The 23236-nt window shown below is 36.8% G+C and overlaps 2 protein-coding genes across 2 annotated transcripts; both read right to left on the bottom strand.

Moving 5' to 3' along the window:
* Positions 1-2080: 2080 nt before the first annotated feature.
* Positions 2081-3881, bottom strand: LOC119072429. Its single transcript, XM_037177644.1, has 2 exons — positions 3790-3881; positions 2081-3159 (listed from the first exon to the last, which is right to left on the bottom strand). The coding sequence occupies exons 1-2, from the start codon at positions 3829-3831 to the stop codon at positions 2140-2142; spliced, it is 1062 nt and encodes a 353-aa protein (XP_037033539.1). The 5' UTR covers positions 3832-3881; the 3' UTR covers positions 2081-2139.
* Positions 3882-15704: 11823 nt separating this feature from the next.
* Positions 15705-21280, bottom strand: LOC119072428 (putative fatty acyl-CoA reductase CG5065). The gene is made up of 5 exons (XM_037177643.1): positions 21200-21280; positions 19162-19273; positions 18384-19086; positions 15940-16555; positions 15705-15869 (listed from the first exon to the last, which is right to left on the bottom strand). Exons 1-5 carry the CDS (start codon positions 21238-21240, stop codon positions 15788-15790), a joined length of 1554 nt encoding a protein of 517 aa, XP_037033538.1. The 5' UTR covers positions 21241-21280; the 3' UTR covers positions 15705-15787.
* Between the last annotated feature and the right edge of the window lie 1956 nt (positions 21281-23236).

Raw genomic sequence — 23236 nt, 5'->3', positions numbered from 1 at the left:
TTTCACACATCAGAAAAATCTTATTTCTTTGGAAGGAGACTTTAATTTGTCTGAAGAGTTTTCAAACTCCCGTTTACTAAATGAAAATTCCTCTACAAACATTTGTCATGTCAAGATTCACAAGATGTTTTTAGTAATATATTCGTGGTTTAACCATATAACTTCACACTTTATTGCATGCCAGAGGACTGTAATATTAGCACTCTCAGATGGCACGAAGGCCTGTTTGATTTCCGAAGAGACCACGGACCGAGACATCGTTTTACAGTTCTAATACCAGTTCTAATTATATGCAGCGGTATAATAATAATTAAATCTATTGCTTCCATTGTTTAACGTTATTTGATCTTTTACTTAAATGGCAACGTTTCGGTAAATAAAAGGATAATAACTGGAGCCCATCGCTTATCTTCGTGATGCGTTTCGGCGACTGATGATTAAAGTCAATCTTTGACCAAATCTTTAACTATAGCACTGAACCAAGCACTAGAACAGACTTTTTTGACGGATATTTATCCTATCTAATATGATCTGCCACAAAATAAACAATAGTTTTTGAACCGCCATAAGTATAAATTTAATGAGAGCCTCTAAAGTGGCACAAATTTAAAATTTTAATTTTCAATTTAAAATGTAGACAACTAGGTCGTTTCAAACAGATTTTTAGAAATTCGCACAAATAATTGTCAAATGTTATTCTTTAACGAAATAAACAATCAGATATGAAACATCATTTAATTATCGTAACCAAAATACTTTCAACAACTGGAGCATGCGTGTCCAAAATATAGTACACCGGCAACTCTATTTTTTTATAATGACAACATAGTATGGTTACCTACGCAGGTCCCTCTTGGAAAATCTGTTCTACTTTTGGTTGCTGATGCTATGCTTTAACCTGTTGCAGACGGCAAGCATATGATTTCCCAAGTTGTATGAAAAAATGTTTATCTCGAAATCCCCCGGGCAAGCGATTTTAATTTTTATTAGAGAATGATCAGGGCCTAGGCGTCTGCTATAAACAGCAATAACATTTTGGGTACATTCACTTTCAACTAAAAATTTTTTGAAGCTCACCATGAACCATTTTTGGGATTCGACGGATTGGAGTAAAATTTTGTTTTGCTTTTTAAATGAGGGTTTTCGTTTTAGACAAACAAATAAGGCAATTCTAAGCTGAAAAAATGGAAGTGGTCGACAACTGGTCGAATGTTTTTAGGAATACTAGGTGACATCTTAGAAATTGCCCTATCTATTACAGCCAATAGTCCCTCCAGCACAAGTTTTTATATTTTTAGGAAGTACCGAGCCTAAGCCTTCCAATGGAACCCTAAACCTTTAGGTTTGCTGATGCGCGCACCCGTTATTAGTCAGAGAAAATTTTTCTTAATACAGTCACTGAAGCCAGTACAGCCAACAGCCCGACGCATTTGGTAGCTTATGTGATCGGTCTAGTCTAGCACTACAATCGCCTAAAATTTGAACGAAGGCGACCCCTTATTACCCGAGATAATCAGTGTGAAAAAATTTCCTCCTGAAAACCACCGATTTTTCAAACAGCTCTACCACGAAAACGACAATTCCGAGAGAGGCGAGATATATCTCGTTGAACTCGTTATGAAGCAAGGATTCGATGGGTACCATACTAGTCAAAAATCCAGGTACGTTGAATTTGTCCTCCATACAAATTGTTCGAAGATTTCGCGATGTCACTCTTAAGCCTTAGTACTAATTTTTCAGGGTTTTCGTTAATGTCGCTCGTAGTTTATTAGACGTATACAATCGTACAAGTCTGCAAGCCCTATGTTTTAATAGAAATTCAATCGAAAAGATGACGAAATACTTACGAAAGAACTGATATCGCCCAAAAACCACTTACAGCAGGAGTGTGACGCAAGTCTCTTTATCCACTTATAAAAGAACTGATATCGGTGGGGGGGACGCTTACAGCTTTGACACGCAAAAATAATTGCGTCGAAAATGCCATTTGATAAATTAAAAATAGACCGTGATCGGATGCGCTTTTATTTAATTTAAACAATGGAATGCACAAAATAAATCAATTTAGCTCAAAGATGTTTTTATTTTAAAATAGATATTTTATCAGCAAACGCCAGTTTTGAAAAAAAAAAACAAAAACTATTTTCCTATTTTTAAAATGCTTGTAACACCTGTCAAGGAACTAGTAACCGTTTTTGTGAGATTTTTCGTCACATTTTCCACTAAACCGAAGACGGACTTCAATACAGCATTGAGTGTTTGAGCAAGATCAACAATGGCCTCGACTACCGAAACTATAGCTTCGAATACAGTGTTCACCACTGCATTCAAGGTTTTGGTGATGCCGTTCAATAGATTATCGATCACCTTCAAACCCTGTCTTCCAGAATTTGAGATATCTCCGCAACGTACATTCAATTCGGCCGCGATGGAAACATTGGTTGCGTGAGCAATGATTACAAGATGTTCGAAAATCAACATCAAAATGTAGATGGAATCACCGACATTAGCATCATTTTCGCAATTTTTAAGCGCTGCTTCAGCTGTGTAAGCAACGGCGTTCGTTAATTTTTGAACGCTGCACAGAACCTGTTTGTAATCGATGTTCTCATCGCCACCAATTTGAAGAAGAGATGCATTTTCGTAATCAGCAATGATTTGATAAAGTGAAGCTTCTAGATCTGTTATGGCATCAGTTACGGCTGATGTACTGATACCAATGTCAGTATCTAAACTTGAGACAATAGTTCTATAGTTGTCCAATACGATATGAAGCACACTCTTAAACCCATTCAAAACACCACTTGGTGAATTACCAACTTCGGTCATGATACTAATAGTTTCCAGTATTTCCACGGCCTTAGACGATATAATGAGTGACCGGGTTTTCGTCGAAGATTCCAATTTGGGTATCAAGCATAAAAATGCGTCGAGAATAGATTTTGCTGTTTTGTACGTCGGCCCAACGAAGAATTTTAGTGCCGCTTTGCATTTTCCAACGTGTTCGTCAACACCTGCTTTCCAACAAGGTGGAGGTTTGGTTGTGGGTTTCGGTGTCGTCGTTGTGCATGTAGGTTTGGGTGTGGTGATTAAGAGTCCACATGTGGTTGTTGAGGGCTCACATGTGGTTTCGCATGTGACTTTAGAAGTAGTTACGACCTGTTGAAATTATTAAAAAAAAATTAAGTTTCCACTGAATGAAACGGTGGTTCACAAAGGTTTATGGCAATTTTGGTGTAAGTTCAGACTGAGTCGGTGTTGTAAGTGGAATAGATATACTCTGTATGAAGGTAGAGGGGTAAATCTCTCACAATCATGACTTTTTGGTACATGTCGTAAAAGGACGCATACTATGATTCGCGTGTGCGAGATTCCCCGACACCTCTGTGTACAATCACACCTGGCTTCTTTCTCATTAAAACTTTGGAAAATAAAACTTTTTCGTCAAAATGATTGTTCTTCAAAAATCAATTTCCAAAATCATCTTCAAGTTACGATAGAGCCTGACTCTCTTTTCGTTAAATGTTTTGTTCGTGGCTGGTATTTCAAAAGAACTTGAAGATGATCTGTTACAGTTTTTAACATTCAAAAGTATCGACATATTATACATTTCTTATTTTGCTTACTTCTATCATTTCTCCATATACTCGTTATGGAGAAATGAGAGAAGTTGGAGAAATAAGAATTGTATAATATGTCGATACTTTTGAATGTTAAAAACTGTAAGATGAAATAAGTTCTTTTAGTCTTCGTGGTATGGACCAAAACTATTATTTTATAATTAGTTACCCCGATTAAGAGTCCTACAGCAATGAAGTACTTAATGCTCATTTTTCTTTCAACACTGGTTACTGAATGATTATTTCGAAGCAAGTGCGCGTTTTTTATAGCAAATTTCGTTGGTGTTCCGTCCCAAATCTTTATGCTTATTTCTACATTATTAAGAGTGATATCGCCAAAACTTGAACCAATTTCAAAACAACGGCTCAGCGATCCGAAATTATTTTTCTGTGGAGATTTTAGCTGCTTTTAGTTAAGGTCTTAAGCTATGTATTCTTAAAACAATTTTGTGAAAAAACTCGATTTTTCATACATTTTCAATAGCTGGGAACGGTTGTGACCTCTTGTGAAGTACAAATTACATCTTGGGTGACCATTTATTGACTGTACATGAACGATGCGCATCTCTGCTTTACAATAAGCCCATATTCGGTGAAAGCAATTGAGTTCCTGATATTTTTATGAAGTCAAATAAATGATGTTTTCCACCTACTACGAAGTAGGAGGAAAGCAACATTTTCAAGGCCAATGATCGCACGGTTCAGAACAATTTTGTGCTGAACATGTAATTTTGATTCCGCTTATTACATTTTCATCGCTCCCTCCTGTTTGACGACCAAAACAAGTTGAAAACAATGAAAAATATGGGTCTACTGGAGCGACATTTTACTTCGACCAACTTTGTGGCTTGCGACACAATTTTTCTGGGGTGTATTATACGTGGAACGAAAGTGGGTAAGTCCAGCTACAACACCCTATAGTCAGTTCCGCGGAAAAGTTCTGTTGCAAGCCAGCAGCACTGTCCAAACATTCACCATTTTTTGAGTCATAAGTCCAGAACGGGTGGGGTGGCTGTCCTTACCGATGATTATACTCGTTTTGAAGGTCTGTCAGAGGCCTATATTCCTACAACATTTCACATTTTAGAAAGATTTCTATTTCGAGCTATCACCGAAAAACTGTTTTCACGACCCATTGACATGCTATTACTTTCACGTGTTCACTCCGAAAATGTGAAACTAACAGAAAAAGTAAAAGATCCCTATTTCTCAGAATTGAAAGACGATTCAAACGAGCTATAGCTTGCCCGGATCGCCGAACCATGGTATTCATTTTCACCAAAATTGGTTCAAGATTTGGCGATATCACTCTTAATTGACATGAGCGAAGAGTTCTTCGCATTCATTTTCGCAGCCTGATCAAATAGAATTTTATTATTTACAACGCAACTATAAATTTGAACATAATATTCTGTGGCACGTGTTAAAGTTGCGGTTGCCGATCAAGGTTGTTATCACAGATGCTGTAATATAAGTTTTCTGATGAGTTTTTGAATATTTTTGACTAAAACTGAAAACACATGAGCAATTTTGCATTGCTGACATCGACAATTTTGCTGAGTTTTCTATTGTAGTCCGATATGAAGCTTGTTGAACAATGGAAATCATAGCATAATTGTCCATCTCAGAAACTCAAAATTGCTTGCCTAAAGTGAGATGACATGGAAATCGAGCGCTTTTTTAACAATTGCAAATAGGATGTTTTTGAGAATCGTACTTTTAGTGTAGACACTAATTTTCTGAAAGGAATTGGTTGTTAGAGACATAAAAAAGAAAGGTAAATTTAGTGCAAGAACTAAAAAATTTGGAAGATTCTTATATGTTTAGAAGTTCTCATCGGACGTACTTACATTCTTACGGCGTTGAAGCGTTGATGATGAGTTAATTTTTCTGATGATAAATCTTTAATTTTTAATTGACACTAAATTACACAGGTTATAAATCTGATTAAATAGAATTAAATTATTTAGAAATAAACAGGTTTGTGACTCAATACAATCAAACAGAATCAATTTTTTTTTGAAATTTTGCAGGTAGAACTAACAACTGCTTTGAATTCGCGTGTTTTGTATATTCTTTGGGGTCGTCCATAAAGGACGTTCGCGCTTAGGAGAGAGGGGTCTGGGAAAGTGTGACCGACATACAAGTTTGTAGTGTAAAATCGCGGACAGGGGGAAGGGGGTGTCTAAAATTCTTAAAAAATCGCGGACGTCCTTTATGGACAATTAAAAATAAAAATTTGAGTCTTCTTCGAATTTGATACAAACTACAACAAAGTTTATTATAATTATCAAAAGAAATGTCTTGAAAATGATTGCATCGAAAGAAGGAACTGATAGATTTGATATGATGGGATTGTCGTCTTGTGAAGGTTTTAATAAAGTAAAAGAAAGCGATCTTTTAACTCTATAGTTCTTATAGATCAAAAGTTCGACCACTGGCAGTGCAATCGCATACCACAATTTTGTGAGCTAACTAAACACAGCAAACTTCGCAAAGCGGGGTAATTTTTGAATTATTTATTAAGAGAACGAAGTGACTATTGGCAGGCGCCTGCCAATAGTTCTTGTTGTAATATTTACGCTATTGGCAGGCGTTACTTCGAAAAAACATTGGTTCCCCTATTTCTTCCTCCGTTTTTGTACATTTTAAGTGTAATAAACAACACCGACAGTAAATTTTTAACTTCACGTATATTTGCTTAAAAAAAAATTACAATTCAATCGTTTCTGTGTTATGTACGTGAGAGACTTCCGATCAATAAAGAAAAGAAAAAAGAATTTTATTTTATGTGCGATTGCAGTCTTCACACATTAATCGAATGATGCATCCCCACCACTATTCGAACCCTTACTGCAATTGTAATGATACCAGTCAAGGCATCCCGCACACATAATTTGATCGCCAGTCAAATTTATTTTGCATTTTGAGCAGCCCCAAATTAAATTTTTCAAACGCTTCATTTCGTCGGTCAAATATTGGAAACATTTCTTATCGACGAAATTCTTCAGACCATTCATCGTTTCGCCATCGTTTCGTAACCGATTGAAAACATTGCTGTCTTGAATGAGGTCACTATATGTGACCTTTCTTCGTTCGATTTCCGATGCGGGTTTGTTGGTCAACCACTGAACAATTTTGATCGATTGCTCCGACACGCTCAAATCAATAAATTTCTTTTTTGCTGGAACGTTGTCCACGTTTACAGTTGATTTTCTCTTCAAATCAACAATGGGCTTCTTCTTCGTGTCAATAATGGTTTGCCCGGATCCTTTCGACCTTGGCAGCGATGTTCTTGATGTCTTTGGTTAAATTGGCAGATTTTTTATATTTCGAAATTTCGTCTGGTACGCGAATCCGTTGCAATGAAACTGGTTGTGGTAGCGTTCGTTGTTCGACATCATTTAAGGAAGGATGTGATGCGTTTTAGTACGCCTTTGTCCACCGTTCCAGACACAATGTCGGCTCAAATAAGTCGCAACCTTGCATTTGCAGCAATCTGAAAATATGCCTGCATGGTACCCGCATCGCCGAGAAGAAAGTACAGGAACACGATTCCTTATTCACAACAAAGCCATTCTGTGTCTCGAACGTGGTTTCGGTTATTTGTTGTAAGTCTATTCGTACAGTGTGTGAAAGCTCGAATTGTTCTTCCACTTTCTTAAACACGAACGGTGTCAGGAACTCATGGTACCTAAATCAAGACAAAAATTATTCTAGAACTCCATTTCAGGTATATGCATTGTACACCCACCGTTGTAATGCAGGATCATCTAAACGTTTTCTGTTCAACCGCATTGTCGATCGAACAGCCTTAATATCTTTTTCTGATGACATTACGGCAACTGATGTACTGATGTTCTCGAAGAAAACTAACAGATTAGAGTATCTGCTGCCGATTTGTTTTAATGTTCGATTTACTCGTTCTGTGCGGTTGTTGGTGCTCGTAAGAAAATTTGCGCATTTGTTGCGTCTAAATAACCTCCATACAAACACCACACACTCTACGGGGAATAATGGTCGAGATGTGCGTCAAATTCGTCTCACTCTGCTCGGAGGGTATGTGTTGTTTGTATGGAGGTTATTTAGTTGCGTCCATGTAACGTCCACTCATCCCTTATCGGATGCCAGTTCTCATTGTAGTATCTACTGACTTCTTTCAAAGTCAACTCGCATAATTGCTTATAAAGTGCATCGTATTGTTCACTTGTTTGGGAGTAAACGATCTGCTGCAAAATCTCCAATACGTGTAATCTCTGATCCGGTGTTATGTCTCTTTTGTTTGTCGTGATTTCTCTGTGGAACACCAACAGCACATGGTACAAGCATATCTGCAAGACAGCGTCGGGATATTTTTCGGTATAAATGGACCGGTCAGCGAAGTCCTTGTCGCCAATAAAGATTTTGGTGAGGTGAGCGTTTGCATTAAACTCTTTGAATACGTCTATCATGGCTCCAATACCTTCCCGCGATTCACTCCGACAGATGTAGAGACTCGCAATTTCAGTTTCACCGTTCCCATCGATACATAACTGTAAAAACAGTGGCAACTGATGATTGTTTAGCTTATGAGTGGCGTCATAGAGAACGACTTCTGGAAACTTTTCGAATACTTTGGCCATTCTTTCATCTTGGTAGAAAATTCCTAAAGATTTACAAAATTGTTTTCACATTTCACACGCACATAAAGTGTAGCTTCCACTTACCAACAAATTCACCATTTGAATCCGAAATAAAACGAACTCTTGCGTTTGGAATTGATGTGAGGCCGTCGTACAGCTTTTCGAGTACAGACCCTGGTCCTGCGTGTAAAAGCGAATTGCTTTTGGTCTGAATATCGTGTATGCTCTTCAGTAGAACCGGCTTGCCGTTAGCGCCTCTTTCGTTTTGGAGAAACATTTTCACTTTCTTCTTATTCCCATCAACTTTCACCATCTTCTCAGCTAATGCTATCTCATCTTCGTTGAGACGAACATTCTCAGGATAGTGATCGTATACTTGTTGATTGAGCAAATGATTGGTATGGACCAAATTTGACTCTTTAACAACGAGTTTTGTTCCGTTGAATGTCACTCTGACCTACATTTTGATTTACTTTATTGTTGTTAATGAGAAACAATTATTAGGCTTATTATACCTTCACAGTACAACCCATCTTGTACGTAGACGATTCTCGCGATCTTGTGCTTCGGGTTTTTCGTTCAGCACCAGCTTTACAACCGAATTCCACCCGGTCGTAAATACAGACTTTCGACACAGCATCGGTCGTTTTCAATTTGTGTGATGTACTCACTGTAAGTATGGTCTTGCTAGCTTCTTCATAAAGCTTCTTTGTCACCAGCAAGCTCTGCCAGTCGTCAAATTCTGTGCCAACAGCGAGACCATTCATTTTGTTTCCCGAATACTTTAAAAATTTCTCAATAACACTTAGCTGAAAACTGACCGAAACGACAAATAACGGGAAAAAGCGACACGGAAAAAAGTACTGCCAGATAAATACAGGGTTTCGAAAGGACAAGTTATGCCATCTCTGAATTGATCACAGCGTCTGTAGCATTCAAGTTTTACTGTCATCTTCGTTAATCTAGTATAAAACTTTTTTTTTGCTGAGAATTTCACAAACTTTCTATTACTGAGAAATATTATTAATTATTTTGTCTTAAATTTAAGTCCAGCATATTAAAATACACTATTAGCAGGCGCAGAGGTGCTGGACTATGTGCAGGCGCCTGCCAATAGCCTCTTTAATAATATTTTCACTATTGGCAGGCGCCTGCCAATAGCACCTACCTTAAGAGAACAAATAAACTGGAAAATCTGACTAAAAAGTTTTTTGAACCACTTGAAGTAACCGGGAAATGTCTATATTTGAAGCAAAGCAAAATCACTAAATTGTTCCAAAAATTCTGAAATTGGATGTTGATTTCTTAGAAATTTCAAAAAAAAATATTCCGCCTTTCTCAAGGCTGTAAACAACTTTTTTTGAAAATTCTTTTGTTCCCCGTTTGGTAGTGTCAAAAGAAAGGATAAGTTTGAAGATGGGAGATTTTGGATCAACCACTCCCGAGCTGGGGCCCCATAAGCGAATTAGGGTTTTTCAATGATATCTCCAGACATTTTAATGCTACAATTGTAAGTGATACGTCAAACGAATGGTATTCACAATACCAATCGGAAAAAAAAGTGTTTAAAATTCGGATGACCGACTCGTGAGTTAGAGCCCTTAGTGTGAACCAGGCAACGGGCGCCAAGCAGTTTTCCCACATAGGTCAGCTAAATTTGAACAGATTTTGATTATTTTTGCTTTATTAGATAGGTATTGACTGTACCAAACAAGTTTATGAAATTCGATTCACCATAGCGTGCGCTAGGTCCCTTAGAGTGAACTCATATTCGGCTACTCGGCCATACAGTGAAGAAGGTGGTGTTTTTTTGCCAATAAACCATTAAACTTTGACCGAATTTCTTGATTTTTTTTTGTTTAAAAGGTATTAACGAATGCAATGCGGTCGTACTATTTCCGGCCTCCTAACAAAATGGCTGCCGGCGGCCATATTGGATTTTAATAAAAACGATATAAATCGGTAAAAATGAAGTAAAATTTATCCGATTTCTATTATTTTTGTTTTATCTGTCAGGTACTTGCACACCGAATAGCGTGTTGTGGACAAAGTTTTAGAATTAGGTCATTGGGATAAGGCTGCTACTCGGCCCTAAGTGTTTTTTGCACATAAATCGAGTAAATCTCATCCGATTTTGCTAGTTTTTATTTCATTTGAAATGTAATTGAATACCGAAAATTGGCAAAAAAAATTGGGTTCCTTAAATAATGTCGTAAATTGTTGGTTTAATTTGAGAGGTACTTCGTACGGGCTTTCGTGATTGCGCTATGCCCAATTTCAACACGAACACTTTCAGTAAATTTGCACATGCCGTTCTTGGGCTAGGTACATCCCGTTGTGAAGCACGTTTGTACCATATTTAATTAATTATAAAGATTTCAAAAAAAATTTCGAAATAGTGGTACGCGATTTGAAAAATTCAAAGCTGACAACTATCAAATTTTCGACGCCTACATGTTATAGTGAAAAGCTCTACGCGGACGACCTTAAGTTCACTATGTTATCAACAAGCCGGGAGATGCTATCGATCTAAAGATGGATATCTACGCGTTTTCTGATTGGTGCACAAGAAATCACATGTCTATCAATGTGGACAAATGCAAGGTCATGTCCTATTATCGCATCAGAGTTACCGTCATCTTCGACTATTCAATCGGTGGCCAAAATGTTTCGAGAATCAGCGAAGTAACTGATCTCGGCGTTCTCATGGACCATCAGCTAAATTTCAAGGCTCATATTGACAACAAAGTTGCCAAGGCTTATTCGATGTTGGGTTTTCTCAAAAGAATCTGTGCCGATTTTAGATATGTAAGATGTCTAACGAGCATCTTCAGAGCACACGTCAGATCCCACCTCGAGTACGCCGCCGTAGTTTGGAGCCCTTCATCTAAGACGCTTAGCAATTAAATAGAATCGATCCAGAAAAATTCGTTTTGTTCGTACTCAGGCGATCGATCTAACGGACTACCGATTTCTAGCTACCACCTTATGAAGGAAGATCTTGGGACTTGATCGTCTCTCCCATAGGCGGAAGCAGAGCCGTATATTCTTTTTATACGACCTGCTGAATCGTAGAATCGCTTCGATTTTGTCCGACATGTTTGAATCATATCGTATTTGTTTCCTCTATCTGCAGAGAATTCGAAAAAATTATTCAAGTAGTCGAAAGCAGTGACTCTCGTGCAGTTTTTCGTAACAGGAATAAGTCCTTGGCGGATGAATGGAATGCTGATGAGACTTAATCATCACCCGTATACGCGTTTCTCGTGCTTTGGATTCATTGTATTGCTTTTTTTATCTTTGTCAGCATAGTTTTTGAAATGGTATTTTATAAGCCAATTGATGAACAAATCTTTTATAATAATAAAAAAAAATTGTGCGAAATGTGAATCTTATAGGTTTGTTCGAAGGACATACGAATTGTCAGATTTCATCCACGATGCGCATCTCTGCTTTACAATAAGCCCATATTCGGTGAAAGCAATTGAGTTCCTGATATTTTTACGAAGTCAAATAAATGATGTTTTCCACCTACTACGAAGTAGGAGGAAAGCAACATTTTCAAGGCCAATGATCGCACGGTTCAGAATAATTTTGTGCTGAACATGTAATTTTGATTCCGCTTATTACATTTTCATCGCTCCCTCCTGTTTGACGACCAAAAACAAGTTGAAAACAATGAAAAATATGGGTCTACTGGAGCGACATTTTACTTCGAATAACTTTGTGGCTTGCAACACAATTTTTCTGGGGTGTACTATACGTGGAACGAAAGAGGGTAAGTCCAGCTACAACACAACACCCTATAGTCAGTTCCGCGGAAAAATTCTGTTGCAAACCAGCAGCACTGTCCAAACATTCACCATTTTTTGAGTCATAAGTCCAGAACGGGTGGCTGTCCTTACCGATGATTATACTCGTTTTGAAGGTCTGTCAGAGGCCTATATTCCTACAACATTTCACATTTTAGAAAGATTTCTATTTCGAGCTATCACCGAAAAACTGTTTTCACGACCCATTGACATGCTATTACTTTCACGTGTTCACTCCGAAAATGTGAAACTAACAGAAAAAGTAAAAGATCCCTATTTCTCAGAATTGAAAGACGATTCAAACGAGCTATAGCTTGCCCGGATCGCCGAACCATGGTATTCATTTTCACCAAAATTGGTTCAAGATTTGGCGATATCACTCTTAATTGACATGAGCGAAGAGTTCTTCGCATTCATTTTCGCAGCCTGATCAAATAGAATTTTATTATTTACAACGCAACTATAAATTTGAACATAATATTCTGTGGCACGTGTTAAAGTTGCGGTTGCCGATCAAGGTTGTTATCACAGATGCTGTAATATAAGTTTTCTGATGAGTTTTTGAATATTTTTGACTAAAACTGAAAACACATGAGCAATTTTGCATTGCTGACATCGACAATTTTGCTGAGTTTTCTATTGTAGTCCGATATGAAGCTTGTTGAACAATGGAAATCATAGCATAATTGTCCATCTCAGAAACTCAAAATTGCTTGCCTAAAGTGAGATGACATGGAAATCGAGCGCTTTTTTAACAATTGCAAATAGGATGTTTTTGAGAATCGTACTTTTAGTGTAGACACTAATTTTCTGAAAGGAATTGGTTGTTAGAGACATAAAAAAGAAAGGTAAATTTAGTGCAAGAACTAAAAAATTTGGAAGATTCTTATATGTTTAGAAGTTCTCATCGGACGTACTTACATTCTTACGGCGTTGAAGCGTTGATGATGAGTTAATTTTTCTGATGATAAATCTTTAATTTTTCATTGACACTAAATTACACAGGTTATAAATCTGATTAAATCGAATTAAATTATTTAGAAATAAACCGGTTTGTGACTCAATACAATGAAACAGAATCAATTTTTTTTTGAAATTTTGCAGGTAGAACTAACATCTGCTTTGAATTCGCGTGTTCTGTATATTCTTTGGGGTCGTCCATAAAGGACGTTCGCGCTTGGGGGAGAGGGGTCTGGGAAAGTGTGACCGACATACAAGTTTGTAGTGTAAAATCGCGGACAGGGGGAAGGGGGTGTCTAAAATTCTTAAAAAATCGCGGACGTCCTTTATGGACAAAATGGAATTTAATACAAACTACAACAAAGTTTAATATAATTATATATATAATTATCAAAAGAAATGTCTTGAAAATGCTTGCATCGAAAGAAGGAACTAATAGATTTGATATGATGGGATTGTCGTCTTGTGAAGGTTTTAATAAAGTAAAAGAAAGCGATCTTTTAACTCCATAGTTCTTATAGATCAAAAGTTCGACCACTGGCAGTACCATCGCATACCACAATTTTGTGAGCTAACTAAACACAGCAAACTTTGCAAAGCGGGGTAATTTTTGAATTATTTGTTAAGAAAACAAATAAACTGGAAATTCTGACTAAAAAGTTTTTTGAACCACTTGAAGTAACCAGGAAATGTCTATATTTGAAGCAAAGCAAAATCACTAAATTGTTCCAAAAAATGCTGAAATTGGATGTTGATTTCTTAGGAATTTCCAAAAAAAATATTCCGCCTTTCTCAAGGCTGTAAACAACTTTTTTTGATAATTCTTTTGTTCCCCGTTTGGTAGTGTCAAAAGAAAGGATAAGTTCGAAGATGGGAGATTTTGAGTCAACCCCTCCCGAGCTGGGGCCCCATATCCCACAAGCGATTTAGGGTTTTTCAATGATATCTCCAGACATTTTAATGCTACAGTTGTAAGTGATACGTCAAACAAAAGGTATTCACAATACCAATCGGAAAAAAGTTTTTAAAATTCGGATGACCGACTCGTGAGTTAGAGCCCTTAGTGTGAACCAGGCAACGGGTGCCAAGCAGTTTTCCCACATAGGTCAGCTAAATTTGAACAGATTTCGATTATTTTTGCTTTATTAGATAGGTATTGACTGTACCAAACAAGTTTATGAAATTCGATTCACCATAGCGTGCGCTAGGTCCCTTAGAGTGAGCTCGTATTCGGCTACTCGGCCATACAGTGAAGAAGGTGGTGTTTTTTTGCCAATATCTCCATTAAACTTTGACCGAATTTCTTGAATTTTATTTTGTTTGAAAGGTATTAACGAATGCAATGCGGTCGTACTATTTCCCAAGGCTGTATACTTGGGGAGGTCACGCAGATACAGATACGCGGGTTACACACCACAGTTGATGATAAAATGGCCGATTTCATACAAAAATTCACCTACTCTGATGATTCTCGTCGTCTTGATGATGTGGTGAATTTTTTGTATATGTAAAGTCATCAGAAGTGGTGTGTTCCCACGTATCTAATAAAATGGCGGTCTGCGTGACCTCCCCAAAGTATACAGCCTTGCTATATCCGGCCTCCTAACAAAATGGCTGCCGGCGGCCATATTGGATTTTAATAAAAACGATATAAATCGGTAAAAATGAAGTAAAATTTATCCGATTTCTATTATTTTTGTTTTATCTGTCAGGTACTTGCACACCGAATAGCGTGTTGTGGACAAAGTTTTAGAATTAGTTCATTGGGATAAGGCTGCTACTCGGCCCTAAGTGTTTTTTGCACATAAATCGAGTAAATCTCATCCGATTTTGCTAGTTTTTATTTCATTTGTCAATGTCGTAAATTTTTGGTTTTATTTGAGAGGTACTTCGTACGGGCTTTCGTAATTGCGCTATGCCCAATTTCAACACGAGTAAAATTGCACATGCCGTTCTTGGGCTAGGTACATCCCGTTGTGAAGCACGTTTGTACCATATTTAATTAATTATAAAGATTTAAAAAAAAAAAATTCGAAATTGTGGTACGCGATTTGAAAAATTCAAAGCTGACAACTATCAAATTTTCGACGCAAGAGATATAGCACAAAAAAACAGAGAGTCCTAACAAATGACGAAAAAGTGTATATAATGCTCGTACAATTGAAGCGATTGCTCACTTCAGTTTGTGTCGTGCTGATATGCACATAGTCATCGCGAGACAAATTACTTTCTGGTATCATCTTTTAATGATATCGATTAAATATATCGATTTCTTTTAATGTTTTGCACGAAGACAATGGGGCAAAACATTAAAACCGATCGTTTCACCTCAATGTTTTGCACCATTGTCTTCGTGCAAAACACTAAGACATAGGTGCACTGATGATACGCCGAAATCAGCATTGTTTTGTCCTGTTGTTCGTCCGCACTATGATTGTAAACGGTAAAACGTTTCGTTCGCCCTTCGTTGAATAAAAGAAATTTTTTCAACAATTTTGGTCAAGTCAAAGCAATACAACACTTTCTCAATGTTGAATTACTGACCAAGCAAAACAACAATTTTATTAACAAAAACTATATTTTAAAAGTATGAAAAGCTAAAAAATAGCTGACCACTTTATAATCTAGTATAAAGTTGAAACTAAAGTAACCAAAGTATGTTATAATAAAGAAAAATCAAAAAATTAATTATTTTCAATGAGGTTTCGGTTTTTTTTTAAATTTATTGACAAACGAAAACCTTACGTAAAAACACTGCAAATTACAAATTATCTCAAAAATAATATACTCCAGTTATCATCATTACAAATGTTGTGACCGTAACAAAGGGAAGAGCTACCAATCGAATTGCAAGTCTGAAAAGGTCACGTATATAGTAAATAGTTTCAATCAATGCCACGAATGGCGTGCATCGCTACGTTATACCTTTTTTGCTGCCTATGTGCTTCATCGATGTTATCTGGCTTCTCTCCAATCACCATTTCACGCAATGACATCCAATAGCGGTAAAAGTATTCGTCATTGCACTTGACAATCGGAATCGCTGGAAACAATTCTCGATCTCTTTCCGATAACCGAGCAACTGCATCATCCATATTTTTCCTGGGGAAAGCCCACGATTTTTTAAAGAAATCGGCTTGTTCATCCCTTATCGACTGAGTAAATCGAGTTAGTCTCACCACTCGACTGTTTTTTCCACGAATCTTCGCTATCGTATCCGTTATGATAGCAACGAGCATTTCCGAAAAGTAATTGATCAGCTTCCCTTCGAATTGAGAAACTTCCGTCGTTCTACGCGAGAACGGTCGTAATGCTGTAGCGGGTGGTGATCTCATAAATGCTTTCAGCTTACAATCGATGACCTGTTTCATTGTAAGTGGCCAATGCCATGTAGACGAAACATTGTAGACATTTGTAACGGGAACGGCTTGCAATCCAACTTCACGTGCAACTATCAACAAGCTGTTGATCGCAATATCTACAGGAACAATATCTACTAGGGCTGCCTCCTTGAACGGGAAATACCGACATACACCGAGTCCTGTTATATATTTTAATGCATTGATTAAAATGTGCGAAACGGGTAAGTGTGGTAAGTGTGTAAGGTCCAGGTAGCTCAATCGGTAGAGCATAGGACTCATACCCAAGAGGTCCCGGGTTCGACTCCCGGTGCAAAAATGCTTGCCTGGTTTTATTCTAATCACTTGGTGATTAAGCACTCGCTATTAGTTATCTAATGGCTGTACGACCGTAACAAAGTCGCAAATTTCAAAGAAATACAATATTCGATTTCTTCGCAACAATCACGCCATATTGACATAATGTCAATATTCACAATATACAACAGACTGTAGGATAAGCGCCATCTATGATCGACTAGTCGCTCATTGGGAAAATGCATGAGTCATTAGTGATGGTTGTGGTCTTCGCATACTACTCGTGGCTCAGAGAATTCACAACGTATGGGACGTTTACACGGTCGATTTGTGAGCTATCTGAGTCCGAAGAGATATGATGAAAAATCGCAATTCATATGATCAAGTGACTTGTGCAATAGCACAACAGGCCCACTAGAGGCTTAGGTGCTGGGCTAACCCCCTTCCCATCTAATCCAATCCAATCCAATCCAACGGGTAAGTGTGAAGATGAGCCTTAGGCTAATGTGGTAAGTTACGGTCAAGACAAAAACAGAAGTGCAACCAAGAAGTGCACTTTATGAACTTGAGTGATCCTTTACGTAGTGTGTGAAATGACGGATACTTGTGATCTAGCAGGATCAATGTGGAAGTAGCGAGGGGTGACTCACTTCTAGATTAAATGGATTAAATGGTATTAAATGGATTTAATGGATTAAATGGAATAAAAATTGGATTAAATGGATTAAATAGGAAAAAAGTTCTTTTTACCAAATACTGTAAAAGTCTTAAAAATTGTTGATTTTGATCGAACCACGTACTACAACTCATACTACAATGTTAAAGAGCGAAAAAATTCACTTTTAGGAGTTTTTGGTGTAAAGTGGATTAAATGGATTAAATAAATTTAACACAGTGAACGGCATCTCAAATGTCTCACTGTCATTTTTTTCAGAGAATGTCATTGTGAATTTGCAATGACACAATAAAATTCTCAGAAAAATTTGACAGTGAGACATTTGAGATGCCGTTCACTGTACCATTTTTAACAAAAAATTTTTTCCTATACCTCACGAGTACTTAAACGAGCTGGGGATCGTGCAAATCTATTTTTCGCAATTACTTTACAAATTCTTCAGGTAATTAATTATTTCGGTAAAACTAATTTTTTTTTTTTTGGATTAAATGGATTTAATGGATTAAATGGAAGTGCATCACCCCTCGGGAAGTAGTACCTAGGACGTTAATATCAAATGCTTTCAAACTTTACTGTATTAATTCCGAATTAAGATTGTTGAACGAGATTTATCACCATCACGTGTTTGTATAACAACGTAGCGACACATATACTTGCACAAGAGTCTTGTGCTCTTGTGGTCAGTCTTGTTACAGTCTTCGGCAAGTTTACATACAATAAGATTGCTCTACAAAATCAAACTTTGTGTTCACCATTTTACAAAGATTTTAACTTGACCCCAGCTTGCTGCTTTGACTTATCGCAAAAAGATAGTCTGGAGCAACAGCCTGGTGGTATGAAGTTGAAAATGAGTGTTAGATCAATGCACTTGTGTTGGTTAGATATATTATTACGTTTTTCACACCAGTCTGCCTTCATTGATATGTGCGTCTGAAAATTGGCATAGCCAAATTTTGACACCTGACACCTTTTGGAGTTTGTGAAAACAGCCAACGAGTTGCAACGTAGTAAAGTTGGGTTGCGAACGATTTACATACCTTGATAAATGATGCCAAAGCTGATAGCTCCAGGACTGTCACAATATCCGGGTTCAGGTTCATAAAGAGCCCCAGCGACGGCCGATGGTCGTGCTATTGTAACTGGCAAATGACGATAGTATTTCTGAATGTATTGTTCAGTGATCGCTTTAGTGAAGCAATATGTGTTCGGACGACCATCGAAATATTTTTCGCGAACGATTTTGTCCACATCCTCTTTGGTATTATGTTCGTATAGTGACAATATAGTATCGCCATCTGTTTTCATATCGTAAACCTTTTCATCTGGCATCAATAGGTTGGAATTCGAATAGGCCGTTGAAACATAGACAAAACTGGACAACTGCTTTAGGTCATTGGCTAGCGACAACATGGATTTGGTTCCGATGAAAATAGATTTCATTGGAATATCTAGGCGCTCCTCAAAGCGGACAGTAGCTGCAACATGGAAAATGATATTAACTTGCTCGGTGAGTGTTTTTCGATCTTTTTCAGATATGTTCAGTCCATGATCCCCAAAATGACCTTCGATGCCAACGATTTTGGAAAGGTTTTTGGCGTCGACACGTTTATATTTCGTAAAGATTGGTTCACTGCACAACTTTTGAAGACGATCGCTAAAAGTTTGATTTTTCTTTCCCCTAATCAAGACGTAGACATGGCCAACGTCAGGAAATGATGCCAATATCTTTTCCAGTAGAACCTTTTTTTTGTGTAAAATCAAAACTGGTTCCAGTGAGTCTGTCTCACTGAGATTTACAAATAACAACAATCTTACTTTTCCCATAAAACCGCTGCTTCCTGTGATGAAAATATTCTTGCCCTTGTAGAATTCTTGCATATCACTCTTCGTACTGGAATAACGGCATCCAGCAATCGGCCGAAATGATCTAGCAAACAATTTTGTGAAATTAGGAATGTTACGAGGAACTAGCACGAAAGCTGTACAAATGTTGAAATTTTAATTTCGAAAATGATCTGTTTCTGTTTAAGAATGGCGCACAGTTTAAAAGATCCATCTATCGGGCGTCGGTAAAAACATCAATTTTCGTATGAAAAAGTCTACCAGTTTTCACCAGTGAATTTTATTTATTATTATATATAGTATTTTGGCTTGTGTTTTGGTACTAACAGGCAATGAAAATAGCAAGGTAAATATAGTGAGGTAATGTCATATATAACCGAATCAGACGTGCGGTAGCACGAAAGCTCGATACAAACGCCATCCCTTCCCTTCGTTAAAAACAAAAAAAGGAATAGAAACTCGAGCCATCTGTTGTGAGATAGCAAAAATATTTTGTGAAAACACAAGTAAATCATAGTCAACCATTAAAAAAAAGATGTCACTGGCATCGAGCTTATGTGTTACACCGCGCGTCTGGATGACATTACCTCCTCACTATATTTACCTTGGAAAATAGTTAAATTTAGAATTTGCGGGAAAACATTTTAATTACAAAAAATTTTCATGTCTTGGGCATAAAAGCATAAAAAGTTGTATACGCATCTAATGTGGACGGTTTATTTTAGGCATTTTCGCTTGGCGCCCTCACTTTGTTCTAGGTACAACTCGCCAAATTGCCTAAAATATACCGTCCACAACAGATGAGTAATAGTATGTTGTGTTACAAGTATTGTAATGTTGATTTTTTCAGCACTAGACCCAAGAAAATTGGGTCGTGTGCTGAAAAAATCTCATTACAATACGTGTAACACAACATACTATTATTTGACGTATCACTTATAAATGTAGAGTTTAAATGTCCGGAGATATCTTCGAAAAACCGTAAAGCACTTGTTGGGTCCCAGCTCGGGAGGGGTCGATCCAAAATCACTCATCTTCGAACTTAGCCTGTCATTTGACATTACCAAACGGGGAAAAAAAGAATTTTAGAAATCGGATGTGTTTTTACTCAAGTTAGAGAACGGACAGACAGACGGACTTTTTTTTTCGCTGATTTAGCAGCTATGTACAACCACAATAGGTTTCCACTTACTCAGGGAGTCCAATTCGACGTGTTACAAACATATGCGTAAACCTATAAGACCCCAGTACTTCGTACGGGTCTAAAACCTTACAGCCTCCTGAGAGTCTCTCGACAATCTTTTTGAATGTTTAAAAATATTGAGAAGAAAGTCGTACAATAGTTATTTTCCTAACGCATGCTAAAAGTCTTTTTTATCGAATTCGATAAAAAAGACTTTTATCAGATTTTTATCAGATATTGTGCATTTTATCACTGAATTTTAATTTACAATCAAATTAAGAAAAAAAATTGCAGCTGAATCAATACTTAAATAAAATTAATAAAAACACAAATCGAAATGTGCGACGCAGACAATATCGAACACGTTTCGAACTCGAAAATCGCCTATGAATTCATACCAAAATGATGCTGATATTTTTCGATTTGTGTTTTTATTAATTATTTTTAATAATAAGAGTTATTTCAAGAGATTAATTTGTGATTCTGGTGCAAAAATGTTTTCTTTATTCTATTGTAAAGTAAAATTCAGTTAAAAGGGGAAAATATCTGATAAAAAAGTGATTTTTTCTAGCGTTTGCTCCCAGTGCAATGATGATCAGAATGATCTTAATTTAACTATTTTCATTGCCTGTAATGGAACTGTACCAAAATGCTAAATAATTAAAATTCACATGTGAAAAGTAATAGATTTTATTCATACGAAAATTGATGTTCTTTTACCGACCCCCGATAGATGGATCTGTCAGTGTGTGCCCCTCTTAAGCCACTTAATCCAACCATAACTCAAAACAAATCGAGTGTTATAAATAAATTTCTGAATTTAACTACCTCGCCATGTGAGCGGAAATGATATTACAGAAAAATATCATTAGAGCGATTTCGTAATGTGTATTGTAATAAGTGAAGACGCGAAAGAACTGTGGATTTTCTCTTCAATTTTTTAAGTAATATAACTAGATGTTATTGATAAGACAACGTCACGGTAGAGCTGAACGTTTTTTTTTTCGAAGTACATTTCTTCTTCTTTTTCAGCCTGTTTTTGCAATGAATGTATAAACCAGATTGGGTCTAACCATACAAGTCGGAGGAAAAAGCGATTTCATGTAAACAAACTCACCTCTCAATGATTTTCTTTAAAAGGGAGATGTTGCTTATATGAAATCGCTATTTCTTCCGCTCCATACACATTTTGATATTAAACCATACCTTGTGTATACGTATACATTCATTGTGTTTCTGAAGTACCTTTCGATTGAAATAATATATTTTTGAAATATTGAAGTTTTCAGGCCGACTGAGTGATATTTTTAAGCCAGTTACAGGGGTCAACGCGATCCCCGACCCGCACAGTCTGTACATCACGAACAAATTTTTACTTACGATTTCAATGTTTACGAACATTTCGAAAAAATTTTGTTCATCCCGCCCGTTAACATCTTGTACGTCAATAGAACAAATTGATATTTACACAAGTAATTAACATTTTACAATGAAATAACGCTCAAATAACGAACAGTGACGATGTTATCGTGTAAATGCTTAAAAACAAACTTTATTTGTTATGGAATATTAGTTATGGAATCACAAGACGGCATATTTTTAATCAATTAAATGCTATTTGATCAGATGGTAAATTTGATAAATCGATTAAAAATTGCGGAAATTATAATCATTCAATATCAAGGCTTCGTGTGCGTTTCACAAGAGTAGAAATAAGTAGGTAGGTGCTATTGACACCGAGTGCCAATTGACGCCGTAAGTGCGGTCGAATCGAAATTCAAATTGGAAAGTACGTAATACTTTTTTCTGTATACGGGAGAGTGTATTGGTGAGCTATGATATGAAGGTGACGGATATTATCACCCGGGGAATTATCCACCAGACTGAAAAAACTGAAATTAAATTGGAATTATCACCCGGGGAATTAACGCCCAGGAATTACAACCCAGATCAATTATGGAATTATCACCCGGGGAATTAACGCCCAGGCATTATCACCCAGCTATCTGAGAAGTCATGCTTAATTAGTCTAGTTAATTGTGTATCGTCTGAGAGACATGCACACTAGGGTCGGTCGATTTTTGAAAAATTTCAACACAATTATGTAGACAGTGCATGGTGTTTTGATGTGGTAGTCATCTTTTACTTATTGTTTTAGACAAATATTTTTTTCATTAACAATGTTGGTGTATTAGACTTGGACTAGTCCCACCGACATTAAGTAACCGACAGTGAAAAACTTTTGTGTTCTAGAATCACTATTTATTTCCCTTGATAATGAGCCAATTTATCAAAAATCCGTCTAAATTTACTCCCGATTTAATAGTAACAAAGTTGAAAAAATCTGAAAAAAACCGACTTCCATGAACTTCGTTTACTTCGGAAAACTTGGTTTTGATCGAATTTTTGTATTTTTTTGTTTTGTTGTATTCCTTTAACCTTACGTTGAATATTTAAAGCAAAAAAGAAAAAAATTACTCAATCTTTTGATTAGGAGTAACAACAAAGTACCAACATTTTCTGATACTCAAAAAGTTTCTAAAAAATTGTCTTGGGCAAAGCATAGAACATTTAAAAAAAATGTTTTTTTGGTCTTAAAATCTTCTGTGGGTTAAGCTGAGTGGGATCAGCTGGGTCCAGAAGCACGATTTGAAATTTTTCAAAAGTCGACCGACCCTAATGCACACAGTGCATCGCCTAAGATGTATGCACATTTAGTCTAGTTGATAACTAGACTAAATGTGCATATATCTTAGGCGATGCACTATTACCTAATTGTGCATGTCTCTCAAACGAGACACAATTAACTAGACTAATTAAGCATAACTTCTCAGATAGAGAGATCTGTGTATTGGGGTATGTTGA

Source organism: Bradysia coprophila (assembly GCF_014529535.1).
Source record: "Bradysia coprophila strain Holo2 chromosome IV unlocalized genomic scaffold, BU_Bcop_v1 contig_81, whole genome shotgun sequence".
Lineage (NCBI taxonomy): Eukaryota > Metazoa > Arthropoda > Insecta > Diptera > Sciaridae > Bradysia > Bradysia coprophila.
This window is presented reverse-complemented; position numbering and strand designations above follow the sequence as displayed.

What these genes read in the sequence shown, in the direction of transcription:
- LOC119072428 (XM_037177643.1), bottom strand. Translation starts at nt 21,240, where the DNA reads ATGATATTTTTCTGTAATATCATTTCCGCTCACATGGCGAG. An exon ending in ATTTCCGCTCACATGGCGAG is followed by an intron (nt 19,274 to 21,199) that starts GTAGTTAAATTC and finishes ATTGTTTGCTAG; the next exon opens with ATCATTTCGGCCGATTGCTG. An exon ending in GCACATAGGCAGCAAAAAAG is followed by an intron (nt 15,870 to 15,939) that starts GTATAACGTAGC and finishes TGACCTTTTCAG; the next exon opens with ACTTGCAATTCGATTGGTAG.
- LOC119072429 (XM_037177644.1), bottom strand. Translation starts at nt 3,831, where the DNA reads ATGAGCATTAAGTACTTCATTGCTGTAGGACTCTTAATCGGG. An exon ending in CTGTAGGACTCTTAATCGGG is followed by an intron (nt 3,160 to 3,789) that starts GTAACTAATTAT and finishes TAATTTCAACAG; the next exon opens with GTCGTAACTACTTCTAAAGT.